The sequence below is a fragment of the Rosa rugosa genome, chromosome 3, assembly GCF_958449725.1.
Source record: "Rosa rugosa chromosome 3, drRosRugo1.1, whole genome shotgun sequence".
Taxonomy (NCBI): domain Eukaryota; kingdom Viridiplantae; phylum Streptophyta; class Magnoliopsida; order Rosales; family Rosaceae; genus Rosa; species Rosa rugosa.
This window is the reverse complement of record NC_084822.1, coordinates 3,562,004-3,587,630: the sequence shown is the minus strand read 5'-3', so window position 1 is coordinate 3,587,630 and position 25,627 is coordinate 3,562,004. Positions and strand designations below refer to the sequence as shown.

At 38.0% G+C, this 25,627-nt stretch overlaps 4 protein-coding genes across 5 annotated transcripts; 1 reads left to right on the top strand and 3 right to left on the bottom strand.

Moving 5' to 3' along the window:
- Positions 1-1,417: 1,417 nt before the first annotated feature.
- Positions 1,418-6,647, bottom strand: LOC133739352 (TMV resistance protein N-like). Of its 2 annotated transcripts, none has more exons than XM_062167107.1 (5): positions 6,504-6,647; positions 5,429-6,073; positions 4,097-5,189; positions 3,708-3,986; positions 1,418-3,608 (listed from the first exon to the last, which is right to left on the bottom strand). In XM_062167107.1, the coding sequence occupies exons 2-5, from the start codon at positions 5,920-5,922 to the stop codon at positions 1,488-1,490; spliced, it is 3,987 nt and encodes a 1,328-aa protein (XP_062023091.1). In that variant the 5' UTR covers positions 5,923-6,073; positions 6,504-6,647; the 3' UTR covers positions 1,418-1,487. The 2 variants fall into 2 exon arrangements, with proteins under 2 accessions (XP_062023091.1, XP_062023092.1); XM_062167108.1 differs by having other exon boundaries at positions 5,429-6,070; positions 6,504-6,643.
- A 1,755-nt stretch (positions 6,648-8,402) lies between these two features.
- LOC133739101 (uncharacterized) lies at positions 8,403-12,157 on the top strand. The gene is made up of 10 exons (XM_062166824.1): positions 8,403-8,576; positions 9,132-9,196; positions 9,270-9,331; positions 9,442-10,461; positions 10,554-10,626; positions 10,735-10,857; positions 10,938-11,054; positions 11,235-11,321; positions 11,422-11,585; positions 11,678-12,157. Exons 1-10 carry the CDS (start codon positions 8,426-8,428, stop codon positions 11,943-11,945), a joined length of 2,130 nt encoding a protein of 709 aa, XP_062022808.1. The 5' UTR covers positions 8,403-8,425; the 3' UTR covers positions 11,946-12,157.
- Positions 12,158-13,271: 1,114 nt separating this feature from the next.
- Positions 13,272-18,602, bottom strand: LOC133735994 (proline iminopeptidase). Its single transcript, XM_062163430.1, has 11 exons — positions 18,440-18,602; positions 18,167-18,357; positions 16,830-16,928; positions 16,631-16,741; positions 16,485-16,547; positions 16,271-16,364; positions 15,689-15,786; positions 14,702-14,803; positions 14,487-14,600; positions 13,922-13,996; positions 13,272-13,622 (listed from the first exon to the last, which is right to left on the bottom strand). The coding sequence occupies exons 1-11, from the start codon at positions 18,573-18,575 to the stop codon at positions 13,524-13,526; spliced, it is 1,182 nt and encodes a 393-aa protein (XP_062019414.1). The 5' UTR covers positions 18,576-18,602; the 3' UTR covers positions 13,272-13,523.
- Positions 18,603-19,740: 1,138 nt separating this feature from the next.
- Positions 19,741-23,338, bottom strand: LOC133735993 (receptor-like protein kinase 7). Its single transcript, XM_062163428.1, has 2 exons — positions 20,602-23,338; positions 19,741-20,445 (listed from the first exon to the last, which is right to left on the bottom strand). The coding sequence occupies exons 1-2, from the start codon at positions 23,156-23,158 to the stop codon at positions 20,060-20,062; spliced, it is 2,943 nt and encodes a 980-aa protein (XP_062019412.1). The 5' UTR covers positions 23,159-23,338; the 3' UTR covers positions 19,741-20,059.
- Between the last annotated feature and the right edge of the window lie 2,289 nt (positions 23,339-25,627).

Genomic DNA, 25,627 nt, shown 5'->3' with positions numbered 1-25,627 from the left:
ATGAGAATCAGCCACCCTAAGCGAACTCCCAGATGATCGAAGAGGCGCGGCTAGTGGCATTTTCAGTGAACCGAAAAGTATGATACCCACTGCGGACACTATAGACTCCTTTTTTATCAAAATGTCAAACTAGCTTGTCCTCCCGGTCTCTAACACTCAAGGGAATGCTGGCAATGATGTTAACTCATCTTTTATATATGTATAATGTTAGGAAACACATCATGGAGAATTATATTGTAAATTAAACAAACGCTTTTGAGTTCTGAAATTTTATTTCTTGAGAGCACTATAAACTGTTAGATTCAATATGAAACTATAAACTGTTAGATTCAATATGAAACATAAACTTATAATTCAAGTATACTATCTCAAATGTTAGATCAATGTTATGAAATAAAATCATAAAACTAACTTGGTGGATTGCTGCCGTTATCCATTGGTGATCTGCTGCCGTTATCTATTTGATCTTCTGCTAGATACACACCGTATCTCTCTTTATTGCTTGATGGGACAAACTCAATGAGAGTGTTTTTATGTTCTAGCAGGGATCAAATACAAATTCTACTTTATTTATAAAGCTGTTCAACACAGCAGTTACATGGCAGTTCCTTCCATCAAGGAACTGTCAAAATAACTTCTTAATAGATTTGTCTAGATAACCACACATATGTGTTTCAAATTCTTCAACAGATATTCTAATATATAAACTAAATTCGATTACTTAATAAGTTTATATATATTGGTTAATGTATTTATATTTGAATTCAAAACAGTTTATTTATGCATACAAAATATAATAGCTAGTTCATATCTAATTATCTATTGCTGTGCAATAGGTATGATCTCACATAAACAATTCCGAAATTCATAAATACGTACGGAGCTATTTTATTTTAAGAAAACAAACGATGGAAGAGCCAGACTTGTGGCATGGAGTGAGAACTGAGAAGTGAGAAGCAGCGTGGAGGTTGGGTCAAGTCGTCATCGCTATGGAGCAGCACCTTGTCAAAGTCCTCGATCATTATCAGATCAGATATCTATTATATACCTCGACTCTGTTTTCTATCTGGCTTTTGTGTTTGTCTTTTTCAGATAGTTATATCAACCACTATAAGATAGCTAGGTTTAGTAAACTCTTATAGTCCTTTCTATTATATTAACCACACTAACGTACTCCATTAATTGTTATAGATAAACAACTTATGTTTTGAGTCCAAACATGCACATTGTTGTTAATTTTGATATGTTTGTTTCACGTTAATAATTTGATATGGAAGATATAACTTTTTTTTTTTTTGATCGGTTTTTTAAAAACAATGATTGCCTGCGTAAAATATTGATGCATGTGATAAACTTTCTTCTCAATTTGTTATGCATCTAATTAAGTTATGGAAACAGCAAAGAAAGTGACAATTAGTAGCAGCAAGTTTTTTTTTTATCTTTTATTAATTTCTGTCAACAATGGCAGCAAAGAAAAAAAAAATGCATTAACCATGTTTCTGGTCATGAATATAAGGGGTTGCACTGGGTTCTGCGCTGTCAAGGGGGAGTTGCTCAATTCTTTTTGGAAGAGCCTGACTTGCACTACTAGATGCTTCATCATTGTCATTAATGCCAATATTGCTCTGCTTAAATAATGTTTCCGAAAGCTCCTCTGCATCTTCCTCATATATCATACGGACCCCACACTTCTTCACTTGCACAATTTCCTCATTGATTCGATCTGCTTTAAATGATAATACAAGCTGACAGTAGATATCCTGCCACTCATGTTGTTGAGAGAACATATCACGCGCCCCACAGAAGAACCAAATGTGATCCAACACAGGTTGACCCCACTGTCCCCCAAACACTGTAATACTGTGAAGCCAGGATTTTCCATTGGCACTCAGTTCGCATTTAATGTTCCAGTAATCCAAAGGCGAGAGCGGTTTGAGGAGTCTAAAAACGACACACCCGGCTAATCTCATCCACTTGTTACTAAACCAACCTGGATGCAGCTCTATGGTTATCGAAGACCCCACACTTTGATGATTGTACCACTCTGGAATTTCATTTCCAGGAATAACAAACTGAAATATTTCATGGTCAGGAAATGCTCGACTCTTAAGGCATCGTGTTAGCAATGAAAGTGTTATACTCTCACAGCTTTGATTCTCCACCAGTTTGAAACAGTTGACAAAATATCCTCGTCGCAACAAATTGCTTTGTCCTATTTGATTGGCCAACGAATCTAATGAAATGCAGTTGTCAGCGTCTACATGTACATGAGATGGAAGCTCTGGTAATCTCCGAAGCTTGCGGCACCAATCCAAGCGAAGACGGTCAAGTCTAGAGAGTTGGCCGATGCTCTCAGGTAGTCTACTGAATTGATTTCTGCTGAGATATAATTCTGTTAATGAAGACAAGCATCCAAAATCACTGGGCAATTCAGAAAGATTGCAGTCACTTAGATTCAAATGAGTTAATGAATGCAAACCCGACAAACAAGGCAACGACAATCCTGCCGGAATGTGACTTCTTTTTCGCAATAACTGAAAGGGGATCATATTCCATGATTTAGGTGACCGTGCTTTACACCCAGCAAGAGAGAATTCTTTGAGGTTTTTCAAAAGACCAATAGAGGAGGGCACTTCTCTTATGCCACTTCCACTCACATCAACCTTCTCCAAACAGGCAACATGACCCAACTCATCCGGCAATTTGTCAAGCTTTGAGCAACCAGAAAGATTGAGATCTTTGAGAGATTTTAAGCTACCTATACTGCTTGGAAGACACTCAAGATGTTTGCAATCTCTCAACGACATAGAAACAAGTCCTTCAAGCATGCCAATAGAGGAGGGCAGTTCTCTTATGCCACTTCCACTCACATCAACCTTCTCCAAACAGGCAACATGACCCAACTCATCCGGCAATTTGTCAAGCTTTGAGCAACCAGAAAGATTGAGATCTTTGAGAGATTTTAAGCTACCTATACTGCTTGGAAGACACTCAAGATGTTTGCAATCTCTCAACGACATAGAAACAAGTCCTTCAAGCATGCCAATAGAGGAGGGCAGTTCTCTTATGCCACTTCCACTCACATCAAGCTTCTCCAAACAGGCAACATGACCCAACTCATCCGGCAATTTGTCAAGCTTTGAGCAACCAGAAAGATTGAGATCTTTCAGAGATTTTAAGCCACCTACACTGCTTGGAAGACACTCAAGATGTTTGCAATCTTCCATTTTAAGCACAGGAAGTCTTTCAAGCATTCCAATAGAGGAAGGTAGTTCTCTTATGCCAGTGCCATTCAAGTGAAGCTCCTCCAAACTCTCTAAATGACCCATGTCATTCGGTAGTTTTTTAAGCTTTGAGCAACCAGAAAGATTCAGAACTTTGAGATACTTTAAGCCATGTACACTGCTTGCAAAGTGCACTAGATTCTTGCAATCTTTCAAGTTCAGCACAGTAAGTCTTTCAAGCACTTCAATTGTCGGGTCAACCTTATACAATCTTATACAACCTTGAAGAAACAGATTCTCGAGATATGGCATACCTTTAAAGTTTGGGGTGCTGACAAGATTCAGAGAGTAACTCAGATCAATGGTTTTCAACTTCCATAAAGGCTGCATGTCAAGTAAAAACCATAGGAAAAATTAGCTTCCATGATCAATTCAACAATTATTAAAAGTAATAAAAGAATGAGATAGCAATTATAGTATTACCTCTGTTCCTATCCGAAAATGTTTAATACAACTATGAGACAAGCTTAGTTCGAGAAGCTTCTGAGGGTTGAAATGTGATGGCAAAGATTTTAACGGATACCTCGTCCAATCAAGAATCCGTAAACTATCAGGAAGATATTCAAGTCCCTTAGGCAGGTTCCCATTCTTGATCTTCAGGTATCTCAATTCGTTCATCATTGAAAATGATTTCGGAGTCACGTCCACGTCTGCTCCTAACTCGGTTGAGTTCACAGATATGCCTTCTATTGCTTCAGTTCCCTATGAACCAAATTTTCATCATACCATAAAAAGCAGATTTAGTAGACTGACTTGTCATATAATGTACTAGGAAATAACAGTTAAATTTATTCCTGTACTAAATTTCTTACAGTATTTTTGGTCAAGACATGTTTGATGTCTTCAAGAAGCCACAACCTACTGCGCCTACCCGGCTCATTAGGAGATTGCAGGTGGACAATTTCACGACCCATTTTCCTGAGCAAATCATGCATCCTTAGTCTTCCATGCGAAACAATCAAGAGAGATCTTTCCATGAGCACTTCTATTCCAACAATTGCAGAAAAATCGAAACTGGTTAGTACTTTTGTTACTCGATCTTTGTCCTCTCCATTAAAGAAACATGCAATGTCTAGGAATATTTTCTTCTCTTCAGAATCTAGACCGTCGTAACTTATTTTAAGTATGTCAAAGATTTCCGAGTTACAAACTCTTGCCAGTTTTCCCAGTGCACTGTTCCATTCACTTGGACCTCTTCCATACAAAAAAGAACCCAGTACTTTAAGAGCTAAAGGAAGACCTTTGGCATAATTTATAACAGATTTAGACAGACCAAGAAAGTCTTCTTCAGGATAACCTCTTTTGAATGCTTTCAAGCTAAAAAGCTGAAGAGAATCATCATCATTTAATTCTTCGACCTTCAATCTTCTCTCCACTCCATGTTCAACCAACAAATGCTCATTTCTAGTTGTGATCAGAACTCTACTCCCTGAACCAAACCACTCTGGGTTTCCTGCCAAATATTCTAAATGACTTGAATGGTTCACATCATCAAGAATGAGAAGAACTTTTTTGTGAGGTAATAACCTCTTTAATATGGTGGCTCCTTCCTGAAGGTCCAATATGTCAATCTTTTTTGCCCCAATCCCAGAGAGAAGTTGCTTTTGCAGATTAAGTAAACCACCTTTTTCAACGGAGGAGTTTCTAACATCCGTAAGAAGGAAATTAAATTCAAATTCATGAGAGATTCTCTCATGCACCACTCTTACCATAGTAGTCTTACCAATCCCGCCCATTCCCCATATACCAATGAAGCGGACGTCATCCACCCCTATACTTAAATGCAAATTAACTCGATGCAATCTTGAGTAAATTCCAACTAGACTGTCTGCATAACTGTGTGATGTAGGTTGCAATCTTTTACATATATCTTCAACAATATCTGTAATGAGTTTTGATTCATACCTACAACACAGAATAGACTAAACTTAGGAGGTTATTGATATGAAGATTAATTTAGTTTATGAAAATGTCTCTGCATTGGAAATCTCTTTTATATTCTTGTAATGACATTTAAAAAGCCTCATAAGCTCAATTGGTTATCTGCCTATATTATTGTGAATAAAATAATGAAGAGCAGAAAAATTAATTATTTGTAAATTAAAGAAGTCGAAAGAGACAAAAAGAAAAGAATATATGTATACCATTCCTTTGAATTCCACCCAGAAAAATTTGCCACTTCAGTTAAAGCATCTCTCCACCTTCGCACTTTCTCTTCGTCACTCCTAAATCTTTCTTCATGATTAGCAAAGGCTTGTCTAAAACTCCCTGTTTGCTTTCGTACATCAGAGGGATCAACATCATAGAAAATTGGCAGCACAGCTTCTCTTTTTTTCATACATTCAAGAATTTTCACAAGTTCATCCAAGCACCATGTCGACGATGCATAATTTTGTGAGAGAACAATGAGAGCAAATCTCGATTCTCCAATTGCAGCAAAAAGTGCTGGGGAAATAGCTTTCCCTTTTTGAAGTTCAGGATCATCCCTGAAAGTTATGATTCCTTGATGTTCCAATGCAGTGTATAAATGGTCTGTAAAAGCCTTGCGAGTGTCATCACCTCTAAAGCTCAGAAAGACATCATATTTCCACTGAGGAGTTGAAGGGGGGAAAGATGCAGAGGTACTTTGTGTGCTCATGTCCGATGAAACCTACTTTCCTACTTGTGGAAGAGTACGTGTCCAAGGACTATATATACGAGTAACCGGAGAAGCTTTCAACACAATTTCAAGGCTCAGAAGTAACTATCATGGAAAACAAGCAGTTGTGTTTCATGGTTTCCCTTCCCTACTGCATAAAACGTAGCAAAGATGAATAATTTCCTAGTCAATCCACTATAATAAATATTCATTCTAAAAGAGTTGTATAATTAACAAGGGAAGCAGCAAACATTAGCTGTTTTAGGTATCTAAATACATAGAGACACAAAACTCTAGCAGAAGCTGCAAATGCATATAACATACCATAACACATCTCCATACAAAATTTCATAAGAAATTGTGAATATAAATCCATGATCAATTAGGAAATACTAATCAGAGAAAAAGACAACAAAAGAGATGAAAAGTTGATGTTGAAACAGATAACAGAAATATAGCAACACATACAAATAAAAGATCAGTTGGAGCTTAAGCTGGGTTTACAGATAACAGAAACATAGCAACACATACAAACATAGCAAATTAAAATTGTAAAAACAAACAGAAAAACGGAGCTTAACCTGGGTTTAGTGGTTTACTGAGATTTGAAGTTGGGATCAGATCGACTTCAAATAAAATATTAAGAATGAGTAGGAGCAAAGTGGTGAGAGACTTAGACTCTTGAGACAGAAATAGATCTAGATCGTGAAGACTTGAGTAGGAGGAGACTCCGGTCTTCAGACTTTACAGTCAGTCAATGCGATCCAAGTCAGATGGGGCCCACGCATTTGTTTTGTTGTTGCAAGCAGGCTCGAACACATCTCAATCGCTCACATTAGGTTTCTATCTTTCACATTTACTATGAATAAATTAATTAATAAAAGAAAATTAGTAAAGTAGTGTCATGCCAAGAGATCGTGATCTAATGGATGGAAGTAAACATTAAAAAGTACTTGAATGGTATTTTAAATAATTATTGTTTATTTACTTTATATTAGCGTGGAAAAATTCGATAGAATATCTCCTCACCTACTTTACTGACTGTAGTAAGAGTGAAGACTTCTTAGTCAAGAAGTTGCTTTTGAAGATATCTTCTGGATTCGATTGGGATTAGTAAGTCGAGTTTTGAAAAAGGGGTACATGCAAAAGACTCTCTAATGTATAGGTTAGTGAGTGTTTAAGTTATAATGAGTGAAGTAGAAATCGATTGCTTCTCTTAATAGTTCACCATACCAAGTATTTAAAGGTGAGCCTATGCGGATATCTTGGTTATTATGGGTAGTGATGTACAATTTTTGTGAGTCACCTGTTAGTGGGTTCATAACGCCACTCTTAAAATGACATGGGGGAAGTCCTCCCACTTGTTACGGATGAATCGAGCTGACCAATTCTTTCTTACCAAGATTGACTTTGAGTGGATTCATCCTCGAGAGAATTTCTTGAATAATTCGGGCTGCTTCTCTTCTGGTCTTGCTTAGGAATCCATTCCAATATTTTACACCCCCACAATGCCCTTTTTTTTCTTTTTCTCAAGAACTCAGAATGCGGTAATAAAAAATTTATTGTACCTGTTATCAACATTCGCCAACATTATTCGTGTTTCCCCCAGGTACTGTGTGAGATTTTACATCACTTGTCTTTGGGCGATTCGGGTTCCCATGATTCTCATATAGGGTCTTCAACACCAATTACTTCTGTTTGAGCCCAAAAGTATAACTTCAACACGATCCACCTCTACATGATTCTTCTGGTGGGTTTCGATTCCAATTTCTTCAACATGACCCACTTTTGCATAATTCCATGGTATTGATTTCTCCTGCATTGAATCTTTCACAAGCCCCTATGGTGTCTTGCTTATCCTTATTTGCAAATTGGAGTGAGTTATTTCTAAGCTATCTTTGTTTTCTGCAAGAACTGCCTTTATGAATTAAAGTTAAAGCTTATATTTCCATTGTGCCCCCTTCTTCTTTATACACGAGGTGGGCACCGAAAGGAAAAACTTGTTTTTTTTTTTTTTTTTTGTGCGCCATAGGCTCTCGAGTGTATTGCTACAAATGAAGAGTGGTGTCGATTTGATGAGGGAGACGAAGAAGTTCGCTGAGGCATGCAATAAGCTTGACTAAGAGATTTTGAAGAAGATAAATTGAGAGCAAATGTGGGAGAGACGAAGAGAACAGAACTGAAAAACCAAGAGAAAGACGGACTCCCCCTCTAGTGAGACGAAGAAAGCCATTAGGACGGGCGGAAAAAAAAAAAAAAAAAAAATTGGGGGGTTTGGATTTTTCATTTGAAGATGTGACAGGTGGCCAATGGAAAAGACTTCTGCGCCCAAATTACTGAAAAGTCCCTGAGAAGCCGTTACGGTGACCTCCTTGTCCGCAAATGAGAACCTTTCCCAACGGCTACTTTCAGAATCCTCCAAGTTTAAACTCAACTCTCTCCTCCTCACCTTCATAATTTCCAGTCACACCAAACTCTCTCTCTCTCTCTGTGTTTTGTGGGTATGGAAGAAGAACCTCAGTCCGTGCAGACCAACGGCCAGGGAGGAGGCGGGGACGAGTTCTACGAGGAGATCGAGGCTCCCAAGTTCGTAGACTTCACCACACCAGATCACTTCTGCCCCGACGACCGTTATTGGTTCTGCATGCGCGTCGGTTCGTGTTTCGCTCTAAATCCCACAACTTTTATGTTCCCTCAATTTACTTATCACAAGCTCTTGCTTTGAATTGAACCTCGTGTCACTGTTAGCTTTTTCTTCTTTATATGATCTGCTTTGCATTCGATCGATTTTGCATTTGATCTGTTGTGATTTTGGGTTCTGAGGGAAATTGAGTAATGATTGTTTAGGAAATTAATGAATGAAGTTACTAAAAGATCAGTTATTTGAGGTCAATCTTTAATGGTTGACCCAGTTGACATGGTATATGCAATTCAGAATCACAGTGATTATATCATCCAATTTAGATGATAGCCTGATTTTTGAGCTCTTGGTTGGTTAAGTAGAGAAATGATTTTTTGGAAATGAAGAAATTAACTAATTTGAGTTGAATACTGACCCAGTTGACATTGTGTGTGCAATTCAGAATCACAGTGAAAATACTGAGGCCTAATTGTGCAAATAGAATGGATTTTCTTAGCCATTGAATTTCGACCCATTTTGAACCATCTTTGTGTCTGATGATGAATGTTATGTTGGTGGTGGTTTACAGGGTGTGATCAGAAGCATGAAGAAGAATTAGACTCTGAAGCAATATACAAGAACTTTGTTCTTAGGGTGAGTTGTAGCACATTTCAATTGGGATCACATAAATCACTTTAGTTCGATATGATAACATTGGGTTTTACAGGTTATGGCAGCAAGAAGTCCGAATGTTAAACTTCGAAAAGCACTAAACAGAAAGTCGCCAAGGTATATATGCCGAGCCTTCAATAATCTAATTCCAAGTCCTTTTCTACTGTTATAATTTGGCTCAGATGAAATTACTAATATCATTTAAACTCTTTTTTGTTATGTAATAGTTTGAAATGCCCACTTACAGCTCCTGCAAAATCTTCTAAGCCTAGAGTTTCAAGGTTGGCCCTGATTTCTTCAATCTCTCATAAGATAGTTGATGCCAAAGATAAGGCCAGACCTCTCCATACTAAGATCACTGCACCAACCCCAAATGTTAAGGCAAAGCAGCCATCTTCTGTAGCCAAAGCTCTCACTACTCCAAGGAATAGAAAACCCATCTCAAATCCAGATACATTTCGAAGTGTTAGGAACTCCAAAGCCAAAAATGTTGTGGTGCCAAAGAATAGGATCGTGGCAAAAGCTTTGGTCTTCAACTCTCCAAAGAAGGCTGTGAAAACCAAGGGTTCATCGGAATGTGGTAGTAATGTGGGAAAACTTTGTGCAGCCATGAAGAAACTTGATATCACAAGTGGAAAGAAACATGTATTGGGGTATCCCAAGACATTGCCTTTAGATACTCCAAGAAAACAATTGAGAGGGCGAGAGGTCAAAAGCCGGGTTTTTGATTCATTGCATTCTAACAAAGGTAAGGGGCAGGAAGCAAAGTCCTTAAAGAGGAAGAAGACGGAAAAAGACTTAAAGCAGTGTTATGATAATGATTCCAGTGATATGGAGGTTGAAGAAAAATCAAGGAAGGGTTCCTTGGGAGGGTTCTCCAAGTCAGTTGATTCTAAGAGTAATAAAGTAAACGGAGATGAGGAGCATTTGGAAGCTGGAAAAAGTTTAGAATCTTCTTTAGATGAGAAAAATCAAGTTGAAGTGGTATCAGAGACTTCAAAAGCTGATATTAGCTCCTTGTCAAGTTCTGAAAAGAATGATTCAGAAGTGAACTGTGATAAGGAAAAGACCACTGATGGAAATGGTCATGAAGGTAAACCAAAGTTAAGTTCAGGGATGGGGAAGACCCTTGAACACATGGAGGAAGATGATAAAGAAAATGCTGTAGCCTCGGACAATACCGAACATGACAATGAGATCATGCATATGGATGATAAAGAAAACCGTATAACTTCTGAAGATAACAGGTATTGACACAATCTTGCTTCGCCTTTCAGTTTTCTATAAACATGATTCACTTGGACCTCAACTGTATTGAAAATCTGTCATCTAATTGCAGAGATCAAAAGCGTAATGGCCACTCGAAGAGGAAAAATCTTGGTAACCATAGTGCTTCCAAAAACTCACAAAAGGTAGCTTCTACAAAAACCACCATATCATATCTTCCAGTGAGTTATCAGTTTAAACGTTTCTCCAATCTTGTTTATTTTTTAATGCCTGTAAACATAAAAATCATGCAGGTCATTCAAGTAGCAGAAAAGATTCCCAAAGAAAACTCCACATCAGCTGCCACTAGTGCTCAAGGGGTCAAGTATAGTAAACCAAAACCCACAAATCCGAAGCCTTTTAGGTTCAGAACTGATGTATGTGAAACCTTTTCTTACCAGTTCACTATGAAATAGTAACATCCAGCATATAGCTGTAACTGTTGGGGTTCTTTCAGGAAAGAGGGATGCTTAAGGAAGCAAACTTGGAGAAAAAGGTTCATGCACCTCTCAAGGAAATCACATTAGACACTCTGCCAGAAATGTCCACAAAAAAACATCAGAATGTGATACAGGTAAGGACAGTTACCCCCACTTTATTTTTCATGTTATGAATTTAAGTCTGTAAACTAATAGTTACCCCCACTTTATTTTTCATGTTTTGAATTTAAGTCTGTAAACTAATAGTTACCCCCACTTTATTTTTCATGTTTTGAATTTAAGTCTGTAAACTAATACCCTTCTTTCTTGACTAGACAAATAAAACCTGCCTCGGACAAATTGAATATGAGAGTGATAGCCATGGTAGCTGTGAAAAGAGAAGAACCCGATCAGATCAAAATGTAAGTCTATGTTGTCATTGGGAAGATGGAAAAATGGATTACTAGTGAGACCTTGAAGCTTCATTAGATAGAAATTTGACTAATGTATGCTATTATGCAGGGGAAGGTAGGAGCTACTTGCTTGAAGACTTCAAAAGGAGACTTAGAACGGAAGTTATCTGTAATGACTCCTCCACAAAGATGTAAAGTTTTGACCGCACAAAAACCACAGAAGGAAAGAACAAAGTCACCTATGGTGCAGCCAAGTTTTGCAAGACCAAGAGGGTGAGTTGTAACCTCTTTTGTCATTTTTCATCTTGGTAAATAAATGGTGTGCTTTTGTCGAAACTTGGTCTTACTAGACTTTTCTTGTGCAGGGTGGATTCAAGTAAGAAGAAGTCTGCCTCCAAGACACCTTGCCAACTCAGTATAATAAAGGAAAGCGTATCAACAAATATAAGACCCAGGAAAGCAGCAAAACCGTGTGGTGTTTCTTCAGCAACCAAAGCTCGTACTCCTTCTCGGTCATCATCACGGGGAAGAAGGCCTGCAACCATTCCAAAGGAGCCGCACTTTATCCATGTACCGAAGGACTGTACAAGGCTGCAGAAGGAAAAGGACTTTACTGATGCCCAACAAAACTAAGCTGCTTTTCTTGGTTGCATGTTGTTGTTGTTCAATAATATCATTGAATTGTACTTGCTTGCTTGAATGTGTTCTGGTTGTTAGGCTTGTAGTAATTATTTATTTCCCCCATGAAAGAGGGTTTCTTTGTAATGATATAGGACTAAATTGTATCCTTTTGTTTTAAAGAGCAGAGGCAATATACTTCATGATTTTTCTCCATTCAATCACTTGTGTCAAGACTTGCATTGTCTCAAGTGTAGATTAGCATGTATGATACAGATGTTGATGGCAGAGAGATGCGGAGTAGTAAAAGTGTAAAACCTGAACTTGAAGCCAACTTGACTTCAGACAAACAGCTTATCATCATACCAGTCATCGATTCAAGTACAGTATGTATTTTCACAGATTTGATACATTAGTTCCGTACTTCCAACACAATCATTTGGATGTCTGGACTAGTCGTGAGGCACCTTCATTCACTGTCAGTATGACTAAACCCTTCCAAATTTGCTTGATAAGCTAAGTGATGTTTGAGCGGTGATAAAGAAAATGAACTGTTTGGATTGGGGTGGCTATACTTGTATCACAAGCTATGTGGTTCACTATAGAGCAGTAGTCGTTCTAGCTTTGCTAAACTATAAGTACATCAATCTTTGTTGCGGTTTAGTTAGCTTTGTAGGCATTTTGAAGTACTTATTAACTGTGAAATCGCATTGGGAAGTCCATTCATCACCCTGTTAATTTCATACCAATGGAAGTGCTAATACAATTAATCGACCATACGATTTATGTATTGGACATGCATTATATACCAATGTACTAAAACGCCAATGGAATATGCCAAAGGAACTGCTAATTCCTTATTAATTTATTATGCTTACTGTGGAATGCTTTATCGAAGTCATCAACTATTAGATAAAATTGTCCGAATACCCACGTTCCCTTAAGAGCAAGTTCACCCGTTGGGTCATCGGGTCACCTACTATTCACTGCTTTTTAGTGTATATTTTCATTTTCTGGGTCACGAAATACACTGTGCCCGTGACCCAGGACACGAAATACACTGTGCTCGTGACCCAGAGGGTGAAATTAACACTAAAAAACAGTGAATAGTGGGTGACCTGGTGACCCAACGAGTGAACTTGCTCTAACTATGATCCTATATGGAGTCTAGCTTTATAAATCATTCAATTATATTCAGAAAATGGAGACTTTTCTCACATCTTGTTCTTGTTAAGAGTTTGATGTCTGGGTCTAAATCTATTTGCCTCCCTGCTTTTGAAGACAATAAGAAGAGACATTGTGAATTATTCTGTTTTGAAGCCAACTTAAAGCTCATCAGCATAACAATCAAACCAAATTGCATTAAAACTGCAGAGACAAGGGTTTGGGGCTGTATTGGGTGGCCGAACCCTCATGGACTGCACACCATAAACTAGAAACAATCTACATGCATTGAACTTGTGCTATAACTTTTCGCAACTTGATTTCTTCTTGAAATCAGGACTCATAGTGAAACATGCTTTCACATTATCTGACAGTACCACAAGAGAAGATAGTCACTTTATTCTCTGATATCCATTCTAGTCTGTCTTCCTATGCTCCAATTTTTATGTGTTTCAGCTTCTCATTTGCCGCCACGAGCTCTGCAGCTATTCCTGGTTCATTAGCAGAATGTCCTGCATCTTGAATTACCTGTTAAGAGCAAAATGATTCAGTAATATTGTCAAACATAAGAGGTAATGTGTAAGCGGTTGAAAATGCACAGGATGCAAGACATTCTGCATTCTAAACAGTTGGGCATGAATAGCTCCTACACATTATCAGACCTCAGCAACCCTATTTGACATACAATTGCAGTACATGTTTTGCTCGCAAGTTAAATAAGTTTAGCCATGCAAGAGGGAAGTTTATATATGCATACATGCCCCACACCAGTGTGTTCTGTATTATATTTGTAACTTTACAGCAATAAAATTGACCTACTCCCTTACCTTGAGATCAGCTTCTGGCCATGCTTTATGGAGATCCCACGCCGACATCATGGGACAGCAAACATCATATCGTCCCTGCAAAATCAATCATTATAAATTTGTTATTTGTCAACTCCAGCATCGAATGCTCCTAGGTTAACAATCAAACTTCAAGGAGGATACATAAGCATATATGATCAGAAGTACTTTAAGTTTACTAAATGTGCAACAGCTGTTGATTGCATATATACAAGTAAAAGATCAAGTTTGCTGTTGTGCCAAATCTCAGTTACTTGCCTTCTTTATTGTTTATATAGATATTACACTTCATATGATGCATATAAGTTGTGTATAAGATTATATGGATCTAATCTACTCGTCTATAGCAATGACTAGAATATGCTACTGAATCATTCATTCATTTGTAACTACCACTGTCAATAAAAAAAAAAAACTACAGAAGCACGGCAACTGCAATACATCATTATGCTACCAAATATCAACCCCATAGTCTGCAAATGTTAAATGTTTCTATTCAAACGACAAGGGCTTGTCATCATGTATGGAGTGAAAACAAAACATATACCTGTACGATTGTAGTTTTTATATGCCTTATCTTTTCGACGTTATCTAACAGGTATGCATCTGAAGGAAAGAATCCTCTGTTCACAAAGTAATGATTTTCAATCCTGGCAAATGCCTGCATGCAGCAAAGCAAATTCTTGTCAATTTCATAGGACTTTTAACTATCAGTGAATCAACTATGCAAGTACCAATGTAATCATTAGTAAATCAACCTACCAATGCAAAAATATCGTCTTCCCCCCTCTTGATGTTCTCGTCATTTGGAAGGAGATGTGCAGTCATCATTTCCCACATTGTCCATGCTCTAGCAGCTGCAAACTAAGAAATTCAGAAAGAGTTAAAACATCATATAATAGTTATAGATTATAGAACCAATCCAAAATCACAGATCAACCAAATTAGGACAATTTGTTAAACAAAAACAAAAACATGCAACACAAAACAAAACGAAACAAATTAGGAGAATAACACATGGCAGGACTTCTTGTTTTCTCTCAAATGACTAGATACCAATGGAACACCAACAACTGCCAGTCCACCACCCATGCATGAAGCAGCCATTAAATTTATCTATTTTCTTTTCTTATAAATGGAAACTTTATGAGAAACTATTATCTGGAAACTATTAATAGCATCTATCTCCTTTTGTAGTCAATACTTTTGTACGAAAATAGATTCAACAATAGCATGCCAAGGACCACCGGCTAGATATACAAGAGGATGCTGGTTTCTGGAAACTGTGAAGGCGATGTGTGCAACTGTGAAACCAATATTAACATTCCGTTAAAAGGTCCTTTAAAGGGATGCGAAGGTGCACTAACAACCTGGTAAGCATACAAGAGGAAGAGGTGTACAAGAGAAGATTTCCAACAAATATAACAACATTTCCACTCATCATTCATTTTTATCAGATAGAGATTCCATTGTGACGTTAACTGTTCACATACTCAGGGTCCAGGTTCTAACTTTGGTATGGTTTTCAACTACTAGTATTTTATGCATTGAAGTTCACATTGAGGACACTTTTGTCATTATCATTTCCTATCTAACATTATTAAACTTTTCAATTCCTGGCAAGATTCATACTCATATATGCACAAGTAGAGCATGACATGTCAGCCATACATTTCATTCACACAGCGAAGTTAAGAAAAATGTTGATGATACAGAAATAGCATATGGTCCAAACCAGGCAAGCCTTACTTGTATTTCCTTATCATCGGAATTTAATCTCTTCCTATAAGCATCAAGAAAACTTCCCCGCTCATTTTCCGGAATCAGATCACGAAACTGCTCCCAAGCTGGATATTTAAAAAATAGCATAAGTTTCAGCCCTTTCAAACACTAATCATATATGTCTATTTTGGGGTTGCATAGATTCTCAAGTAGTTTTACTAGAAAAACGAAATTTCTTTTTTGCTTATGATTCCAAGCAGTCATTTAATAGTTTTGCCAACTTTTGAAATCCAGCGTTGAACTAAGAGAACAACAACAAGACTTGAAAAATCCAAAATTACACTTCTTATATGTTAAACAAAAGGGGATTGATATCCACATCCATCACTTAACAATCCACACTATTTCTTTCATTTTTTAACATTTAGACAATTTTCTTTCCTTTAGTGACTTCGATATATAAAAAGGAAAGGAGTCAGAGATTGTAAAACGGGGATTGCTTGAACTTCAGTAACAATGAAAAGTACATTCAAATTCCCTTTTACTAATTTCCAACAGCAATCATGAAGGCATATGGTATGTGTCAAGAGACAATAAATTGTAACATACCATCAGGGTATATGGCAGCAGCACCACCCTCATAAAACCAATCAATCTCTTTCTTTCTTAAGAGAAAAATCCCTCTCAGGACCATGCCAGTAACCTTAAAACAGTGTGACAGGTATAGTCAAATATATGTATCATATAGTGAAATTATAGAAATAAGTGACCCATACCAGAGATCCCAACAATAAAATAATGGTACATGAAGAAAGTTATGCACCTTCTCAGGGTGTGATTGGCTATATGCAAGGGCAAGGGTACTCCCCCAAGACCCACCAAAAACCTGAATGATCACAGTAAAGAAAATAATTTGTAATTAGATTTACTCATGAGTGTTTTTTTCCCAATTAGAAATGAAATGCTAACCTGCCATTCTGGAATTTCCAGGTGTTCTCTGAGCTTTTCAATGTCAGTAATGAGGTCCCATGTGGTGTTTTCTTCCAAGCAAGCATGTGGAGTACTTTTCCCTGAACCTCGCTGGAGATAAGGATATAGTTTTTTTGGTGAGATCGTAGGGGTAGTCAAAATGGATCTAATGACTTAGCATAAAGGTTGAAGAAGTAACCTGATCAAATAGGATGATTCTGTAAAACTCAGGATCAAAGAATCTTCGATTATTTGGGGAAGTTCCACCTCCTGGACCCCCATGAAGAAATATAACAGGCTGCAACATAAAATTTACAAGAACAAAGAAGAATGAACATAACATCATAAAAACAACATAATTTTTTTGAAACTACAGTGTGAGCACTGTACAACACATCTCATTTAAAGAACAGCCATCCATGTTGTTTCTAATGCTTACTAGGGAACATTTATTCATATATATATATATATATATATATATATATATATATATATGAATGCTGTATCCTGTTTGATTTCCCTTTTTCACCTGGCACGGGTAGGTTTAACCTCCACAGGAGACGGTCAGAGCAAATACCAATTAATGTAGAAGCTCAGTAACAGTAGACCATTCATGCAGTGGCCACAGCATGGTTAGAATAGAGTAACATCTTTGGATGCCCGGGACTAATCCCATCGGACCAGCTCTTAAGCAATGGAAATTCAATTGGCAACTCTTATGGTGAATACGCTTCTACTACCAACAATTCAGATGACAATTCTTACTGTGGTTCTGCATCTTTTGCCAACCATTTGGTGAGTTCTTCCACTCCTAAGAGTGCAGAAGAGACTGCCGGTTCTAACTCTAAACTAAAGCTGAGTTGACAAACTGTACAAAATTAAACTCACATTTTCAATCTCCTTAACACACAGTGAACTAGATGACTCTATAATTGCTCTATACTTGACAAAATCAAGTTCCTTTCGCAGAGGGAAAAAATATAAAGAGTAGCCAACAGCCACATCTTGTAAGAAAGAAGTACCCTCTTCTAAGCCCATCGTCCAGCTCTCAAACTAAAGCCTTTTAGATAAATAAAGCGTTGTTGAAGGCTTGGTACCTCCTCTACCCTTTCCTGTCTCTTCTTTTAAAATTCAGTTCCTCTACAGTTCCAACCACACTAATCGCGTTCAATTTCTTAACATTTTATCACTCTAATCCCACCCTATCCACACTCTCACCCACCTGTATCAACCATCCTACAGTTTAATCAGTAAAAAATTGCCACAAACACCAGAAATGTCGCAACTCGACATTATGATCAGCACTTCTATCTAATCTACTATTGTTACGCCTCATATGCAAACCTACATTGACAGCAATTTATAGATTTTACAGTAGCCTGCGTCTCGAATCCACAATTTCAGCAAATTCTCCAACTAAAGAGGACTTGGAATTCAACAATTTCGAAATCGAAGATTTCAACACTAAATAAACAAGATTGAGAATTCAGAAAAAAAGAAAAAAAAAACTGAAGGAGAATTTGAAAAGCTACTGACATGGCCGTTGGGATTTCCGGACTGCTCCCAATAAATTGAGTGAATATCCGAAACCTTGAGAAAGCCGGAGCTGTAAGGCTCTATGCTCGGATACAGCTCTCTATTGAATTCCGGCAATTCCTTCTCCGATTCCATGGAATCTCGTAGCTTCGTCTCCGTCTTGCAACCACGTAGAACCAAATCACGCTTCCCTGCAATAACAAAGAAGCAGTTAGTTCCTATCAAATTCGCATTCTAGAGAGAGAGAGAGAAAGAGAGAGGAGAGAGATGGACCTGAAGCAGTGAGCTTGGAGGAGAAGGAGAAGGAGAAGGAAGAAGGGAGTTGAAAATGGGAGGAGGTGTTGGAGATTAAGGGAAGCGAGGGTGCGGAAGAAAAGGAATTTGCTCCCAAGGTCACTAACCTAGTCATTGCTTTTGGTAGTAGCTTTGGTTATAAGCAATCCTCAGTCCAGATTAGAAAGGTAATTTCATGATCCTAACAATAAAAAAATAAAAAAAAAAGTCATGGAATTAGAATAAGAATACAAAAAGGAATCTAATCAATATAGAAGGGAAATGACACAAGGATAAGATGGAATTAAGTACTTGATGTGATAAGGTTGGTCCAGCAGTTTAATATGAAATTTTTATGTCTGTTTAGTGTTCGGGTGCTAATTCTCACTAGTTTGTGGCCGACCAGTTTAAGAAGTCTTCGAGTTCGTGCGCCTGCGGCAAGAGATTAATCTGGTTTTGCTGAGATACCCTAATGGACCTCGATTCGAATACTGACCGAGTGAGTGTGTTACTGACTCGCTAATGTAACCGAGGTGTTTTTCTATCTCACCTCCGATGAAAAAAAAAAAAAAAAAAAAAGATATGATGGAATTCAAAACTAAATAACAAAAAATAATTCGAATTGCCCAGTATTATCTGGTTTGGAGGGATAAGTCTTCATTTCATAAATGAGAAGTCTTGAGTTCAACTCACGCAAGACTGATTAGTTGTTGTAATTCTCAATTGTTGAAATTTGACTGAAATGCTATTGTTATTCGGACCGTAACTTATTTTATACAGTATGAATGATATAGACAAATTTGAATATGTAGATTTCAGCTGAAATGTCATTATCATTCAAACCGTAACTTATTTTATTTAGTATGAATGACATGATTAGTTTGCGAATCTGGACCGTCCACTATAAACCTATCTTTATAAAACAGCAGAAGTTCATAATCAAGTTTATGTCTAAAGCTTAGTGATCGAGATATCAAAACCTTTTGATTATATTTTAAAACCAATTGAAAGTGGTTAAGATGACTAATGTTGACTAACTCATAATCGATACTTTCTTTTTGCCTTCCTATCCCTTTCTTCAAAAAGCTGTGCATTTGATAGGCGATATCTTTTTCTCAACTTTAGTGCCTAACTGTGATAGTCACCACTTCATGTTTTCATCTACTTTCTTGGCTTTGTGAGCCTTTTCTGATACTCATTATCCCAGATTCCCAGAATAAGAGCTATACCAACTATGATAAGTACTTGTATTTAGCTATGATACAGGATTAGCCCAGATGCTATTCATGTGATGACACATGGAAGTGTTAAGCTGAAAGGCATTTTATTCATACAGCCAATCAACCATGTGGATGTTTTTCTAATAGAAATGGTTGCATTATGCAATTATATATTACAGACTCTACCCCTCTCAATGAGCAGCAAAAACAAAAACTATACATATCTGCTTACATCTAAATGATACAGCTGCTCCCAAACTTTGTAGTTGGGAGCTTCTTTCCTAGCTAGGAAGCTCTTGCAGTTCACAAACTAATTAGCTTTCTTTCTGTCTTGGTGACCAATCTGACTCTATACCTCAAAGCAAAACGCCACAGACCACCAACTGCAACTACTCTACATTCAGTAGTGGTAATTTTGCGCCATTTTCGGGTTGTTTTCACCTTCCTTGGTAATGCTTATGCTGGTGAGCTGACAAGGTTGTGCCTCTTCCAGCATTTGAACCACCATTCTCATCGATGGTCTTAGAACCGGAACCCTAGCGGTGCAGCGAATTGCAATGCTCAAAAAGTTGAGGGCATCTTCTTGTAGCGCATCGTCAATGCTCGAGTCCACCAACTCAAGCTCACTCTCTCTGCACTGCATTTTGCTGCAGACCCAGCTCACTATGTCCTTGTTCTCTCCAAACTCAGTCTCCACCGGCTTCCTTCCTGTCACCAATTCCATCAAGACCACCCCAAAGCTATACACATCACTCTTCTCATTTACCTTGTAGGTATATGCATACTCTGAACCACCAAAACATCAAGAAATTCAGTCACATTTCAGTCTCATAAACTAAAATCATTAGCTGATTTGACATGTTATGTTGCGAGACTAATAATCTAAAGTTCTAAACCACAAATTTAAATAAGAATAAAGATACTAATAGAATTAGAATTTACCAGGAGCTATGTAGCCAAGTGTTCCAGCAATGACATGAGTCATTTCACCACCAGCCTGCACAATCTTGGCAAGCCCAAAATCAGCAATTTTAGGCTTCCAATCTGCATCTAGCAGAATATTACTAGACTTCACATCTCTGTGTATAACTGGTCTGTGACTACCATGGTGAAGATACTCCAATCCTCTTGCAGCCCCCAAAGCAATCTCATACCTCACTTCCCATCCCATCTTGACCTTCTGATTCATGTGCAGCTGATCCCATAAGCTCCCATTGGGAAAGTACTCGTAAACTAGCAGATTGCTGTCCTCACTACTTATGCTGCAGTATAGCTTCACCACATTGACATGCCTCAAAGAGCTCAGTGTGGCCACCTCGGCATCATACTCCGATGAGCTGGATTTCGACTTCTTTAAAATGGAAGTGGTGCTTCGATAAGTTTTCTGGTGGCCGGAGTCTGGTGAGGTCCAAATGTGCTTCACAGCAAGTGCTTTCCCATCTCTCAGTTGTACTTTGTATACATTTCCTGACCCTCCTTTGCCAATCAAATTTTCAGCTTTGATTGAATCTAGGATTTCATTCTCTGTGAAGGTTAGCACATGGTACTGCTTCATAGTCCATGAATTACTCTTCAATGGTTGATCAAGACTGCTCCTCCTTAGCTTCCAAAGCAAGAACACACCAAGCAAAATAAGCAGAACAAGTACTCCAGCAATAAAAGAAGACAAAAATATCCGTGGGTGGCTACGAGAGCCCGAATTTGAAGAACAAGACCGCAAATTCTTCAAGGTCTGGCTGCACAAACCAGGATTTCCATCAAAGCTTTCATTAAAAGCTGCAATGGATAGCGACTCAGGCACGCGGCCAATCAACTGGTTGTTTGTAAGATCAAGAAGGCTGAGTTTGAGGGATGACAAAGTAGTAGGAACTTCATTTGAAAGTTGGTTTCCAGATAAGTTCAAGGAGTTTAAGTTAGGCAATGATCCAAGACTTGGAGGGATTTGGCCAGAAAGATTGTTATGGGCAAGGTTGATTTCAGAAATCCTAACACATGAGCCTATTGATTCCGGTATAGCACCAGACAACAAATTTTGTTCTAAATGAAAACTGCCTAATTTCTTCAAGTTCCCAATTGTTTCTGGGATTTGACCCTCAAATTGGTTCATACTAAGCTGAATCGTTACCAATGAGGTAGCTTCAGACAAAGCAGCAGGCAATTCACCCGAAAATTTATTATTAGCTAAGAGTAATAATGACAGAGAATTTGCCTTACCAACATCTGAAGTCAGAGGACCTTCAAACTGATTCATAGAAAGATCCATAACTACAACACTTGGCAAGCTCCAAATTCCAACAGGGACAGTACCCGAAAGCGAATTGTTATTCACACGTAACCGAACTAAAGACTTGCAATTTGCATAGGACTCAGGAATCCCACCTGTGAAATTGTTCTGCAGCAGCAGAAAATCAATCAGTTTCTCATTTTTGCACATGTCAGGGGGTATAGGGCCAGTCAAATAGTTCTCTGAAACATCAATGTACTCCATGCCAGACCAAGAACCAAGCTTCTGAGGAAGAGGGCCAGTGAGCTTGTTCTTGTAAAGTGAGAGCTGATAAAGGTTCTTGAACTCTCCAAACTCCTCTGGAACTTCACCAACTAATTGATTCTCATAAAGCTGCACAGACTCAAGCCCTGTCAAGGATTTGAGCTCAGAGAGATCACCCTCAAGCTTGTTAGTTGAAACATCAAAATTCCTAAGGCTTGTGAGGTTGCCAAGCCCAAGTGGGATTTTCCCAGTTAGGTAATTAGCATAAAGCTCAAGTTGCCTGAGCTTCTTGAGATTTGTAATACTCTGAGGAATGTCACCAACCAAGTGGTTATCCGAAAGCTCCAGATTCTCAAGCAGAGTCAGGTTTCCAATACCCTCTGGGATTTCACCTGTGATGCTACAATTTGAGAGGTAAAGCCAGTAAAGCTTGTCAAACTTTCCCAACTCCATTGCAATAGGACTTGCATCGAATCTGTTATCACCAAGGCTCAGAAAAGCCAACTCGGTCAGATTCTCCAGTGATTTCCATGGAAAAAGTCCAGACACCCCACTAGCATTCAGACTCAACAGCCTCAATTGACTCAAAGAACCCAAGTCAGGTACTTTTCCTGTGAAAAAATTCTTAGCCAAATCCAATTCCTGCAAATTAGTGCACTTCTTCAAATCCTCAGTGAGACTTCCGTGCAGGAAATTTGAACCAAAAGAAAGCTTTTCTAGTTGTGGAAGCGAGCATATTGCGTCGAAAGGAAGAGAGCCAGAAAGGTTTTGCTGAGCAAGATTGATTTCTGAGACCAGCCCATTTGAGTTGCAGACAATCCCAGTGAAGTGGCACGTGGGATTTTCTTGCTTCCAAGAACTGAACAGAGTTGGGTTTGAACTTTCAAGTGAGGTTCTGAGCTTCAAGAGTTGGTCGAGCTCGGTTGATGTGGAGGGAGAGAGTAAGGAGAGGAATAGGAGAGAGAGGAGAAGAAGAAGAACCGGAGGGAGCCGTTGCCGGAGGAACGACATTGCCGTCCGGTGAAGGGTAAGCTTAAGGTTGTGGCGCCAGTTTTGGAAATGGAACAGGGTGGTATTACAAAGGTGGCTTTTGCATGAGTTCACATTCGTGAGAGTTGTTCACGTGTGCATAGAGGAGAGGAGAAGCAAGAGAATTTGGGTACGCAAAGATTAGAGCTTGGAAGCTTGGGATTCATAAAGCGATCGGATTCCATAAATTAAGTCGATTTAGTCCAAGTTCGTATCCGTCATCTGGTAAGTAATGACAAAGACATATGACAACGAATATCAAATCCTTTGACTCAACTAAAAAACATCAACCACGTGGTGTGGTGTGTTGGTCGAATGGCCTAGTCTGGAACCCCCAGGTCTAGCGTTCGAATCCCAGCTCCATCCCGTGGCTAGCAGATTTGAGGGACCCTTTGAGTTCGTGCGTCTGCGGTGCAGTGGATTAGTCTGGCTTTGCCAGGCTTTCGCCGCAATGTCGGTGCAGGCGTCCTGGCGCTGGGATACCACTGCATGGGTGTGTGAGTTACTAACAACTAACCCGATCAAAAAAAAAAAAAAAAAAAAAACAAAACTAAAAAACATCTGGTAAGTAATGACAAAGACAAATATCAAATACTTTGACCAAAAAAAAAAAACTACAAAATTCATTTCTAATATTTAACGGTTTCAATTAGGGAAATTTTAAATTGAGCATCTCATTCACTCACAGATCCACTTTTTTTTTATTGTGATACTCACTTCTGATTTTGTAGATTGCAAAATTGCATAGTGTTTTGAAATTAGAAAATACTTGCATTTCATAGTATTTAGTGATTACTTATCGAGCACTCCAAGAACAATTTAGATTTGGAGATTTCATAATGCAACAATTGCGAGTTAAAAAATCAAAGACTTCACGATCTCCGATTTTCATTATTAAATAATGTATTTCAAGAAGAAAAAATATTATGAAATAGAAAAATTCATATAAGATATTAGGTTTTTTTTTTTATTATTGGTATAAGATATTAGGTTTTAGGATGGAGATTTTAGAATTAATTAATCTATGGTATATTAAATACTTCTATTTTTAACAGATTTTGTTCATCATCAAATAGTCTCTTACTCTCTTCGATGAAAACATTTAATTATGTATTTTGTATTTCTTAAAATCACGTATAAATGCGCTTCAAATGTCATGTAGTGATCCGTAGTAAAACTCCCAAATCAAATCATCAATATATGTTAATAATGTTATCTAGCTCCTAATGAAACAAAAGATAATCCATACACTGTAGTATATAATAAAAAATAAAAATAAAAACAGTTGAAGGTTCCCAGCTCGATCCACCGTCCACGTCGAGTCACAGTCCATTATGAGAAAGAATAAGGTCGGCTGCGTCATAGTGAGACTTTGGTGTATAATGCTTCCAAAATCGTCGCATTTTGAAAATGCACAGACTGCAAATCCACTGGACCATGCTGTATGTACTTAAATGTCATGGACTTCTTATTTCTTAAACGTGGTCTAGCCCGCCAGGATTGACGGAGCCACCTTTTTCTCTCTGCCACCTGTACTATAATCTTGCATGTGAGCTCGCAGCTGGGTCAGATCGAGCTCTATTTAATACTGGAAATTACTTTGAAGCTGTATACGTACCATTCCCTTAGATGGAGGGAAAGAAATCGCTTGCATCGATCACCATCTCTCATAGTCTCACAAACAATTTCTTCACGTGCTAAAATTTCTATCAATTGATTAATGTGATTATGAGAAAGTTGGTTCACATGTACATCCGTGGTATGCAAAATTTCTCCGTGAATAGGATTCCCATGATTTTGATTGCCTAAATTAATGGCTGAATTAATGATCTCATATACTCGACAATGATATACAAGAAAAATTAAGAATACAAAAGTATATAATTGCGGTATTCTATTTTCTCCACTATCATAGCTAGAGTTTCTTTAAATTTGACTGTGTAAAATAAAGGAATAATTAATTAATCTTATATACTCGACAATGACATATAAGAAAATATAAGAACATCCAATTAAGTATGTAATCATGGTGTTTGAACTGTTAAGTTGCATATATCACGCTATCAATATAGATTTAAAATTCTTCTTTACGCCAGGGTAAACACGATTTGTAAAAGATGAGAAGAAAATTGATAATTCTCTCCCCCTCCAAAGAAAAATAAAAGGAAAGAAAGAAGAATCCTTGACTAGGGGGAGTACAAGACTAGAAGGCGTGAAACATATCAGTGAGGATCGAAGTCGGTAAGAGTAAGACTAAGGAGGAAAGGAGGTGGAAGATAAGGAAATGAATCCAGTGAATGATGTGCTATAGAAGACCAATGAAGCTTAGAGTCAAAGACAGGCCTAACTGGTGGGGAAGGGGGACATGCATGGATGTACAAACATGGTCATCACGTATCTGTAAAGGAGAAAGAAAAACATGCAGAAAGGTACGTAGGTCTTTACATCACT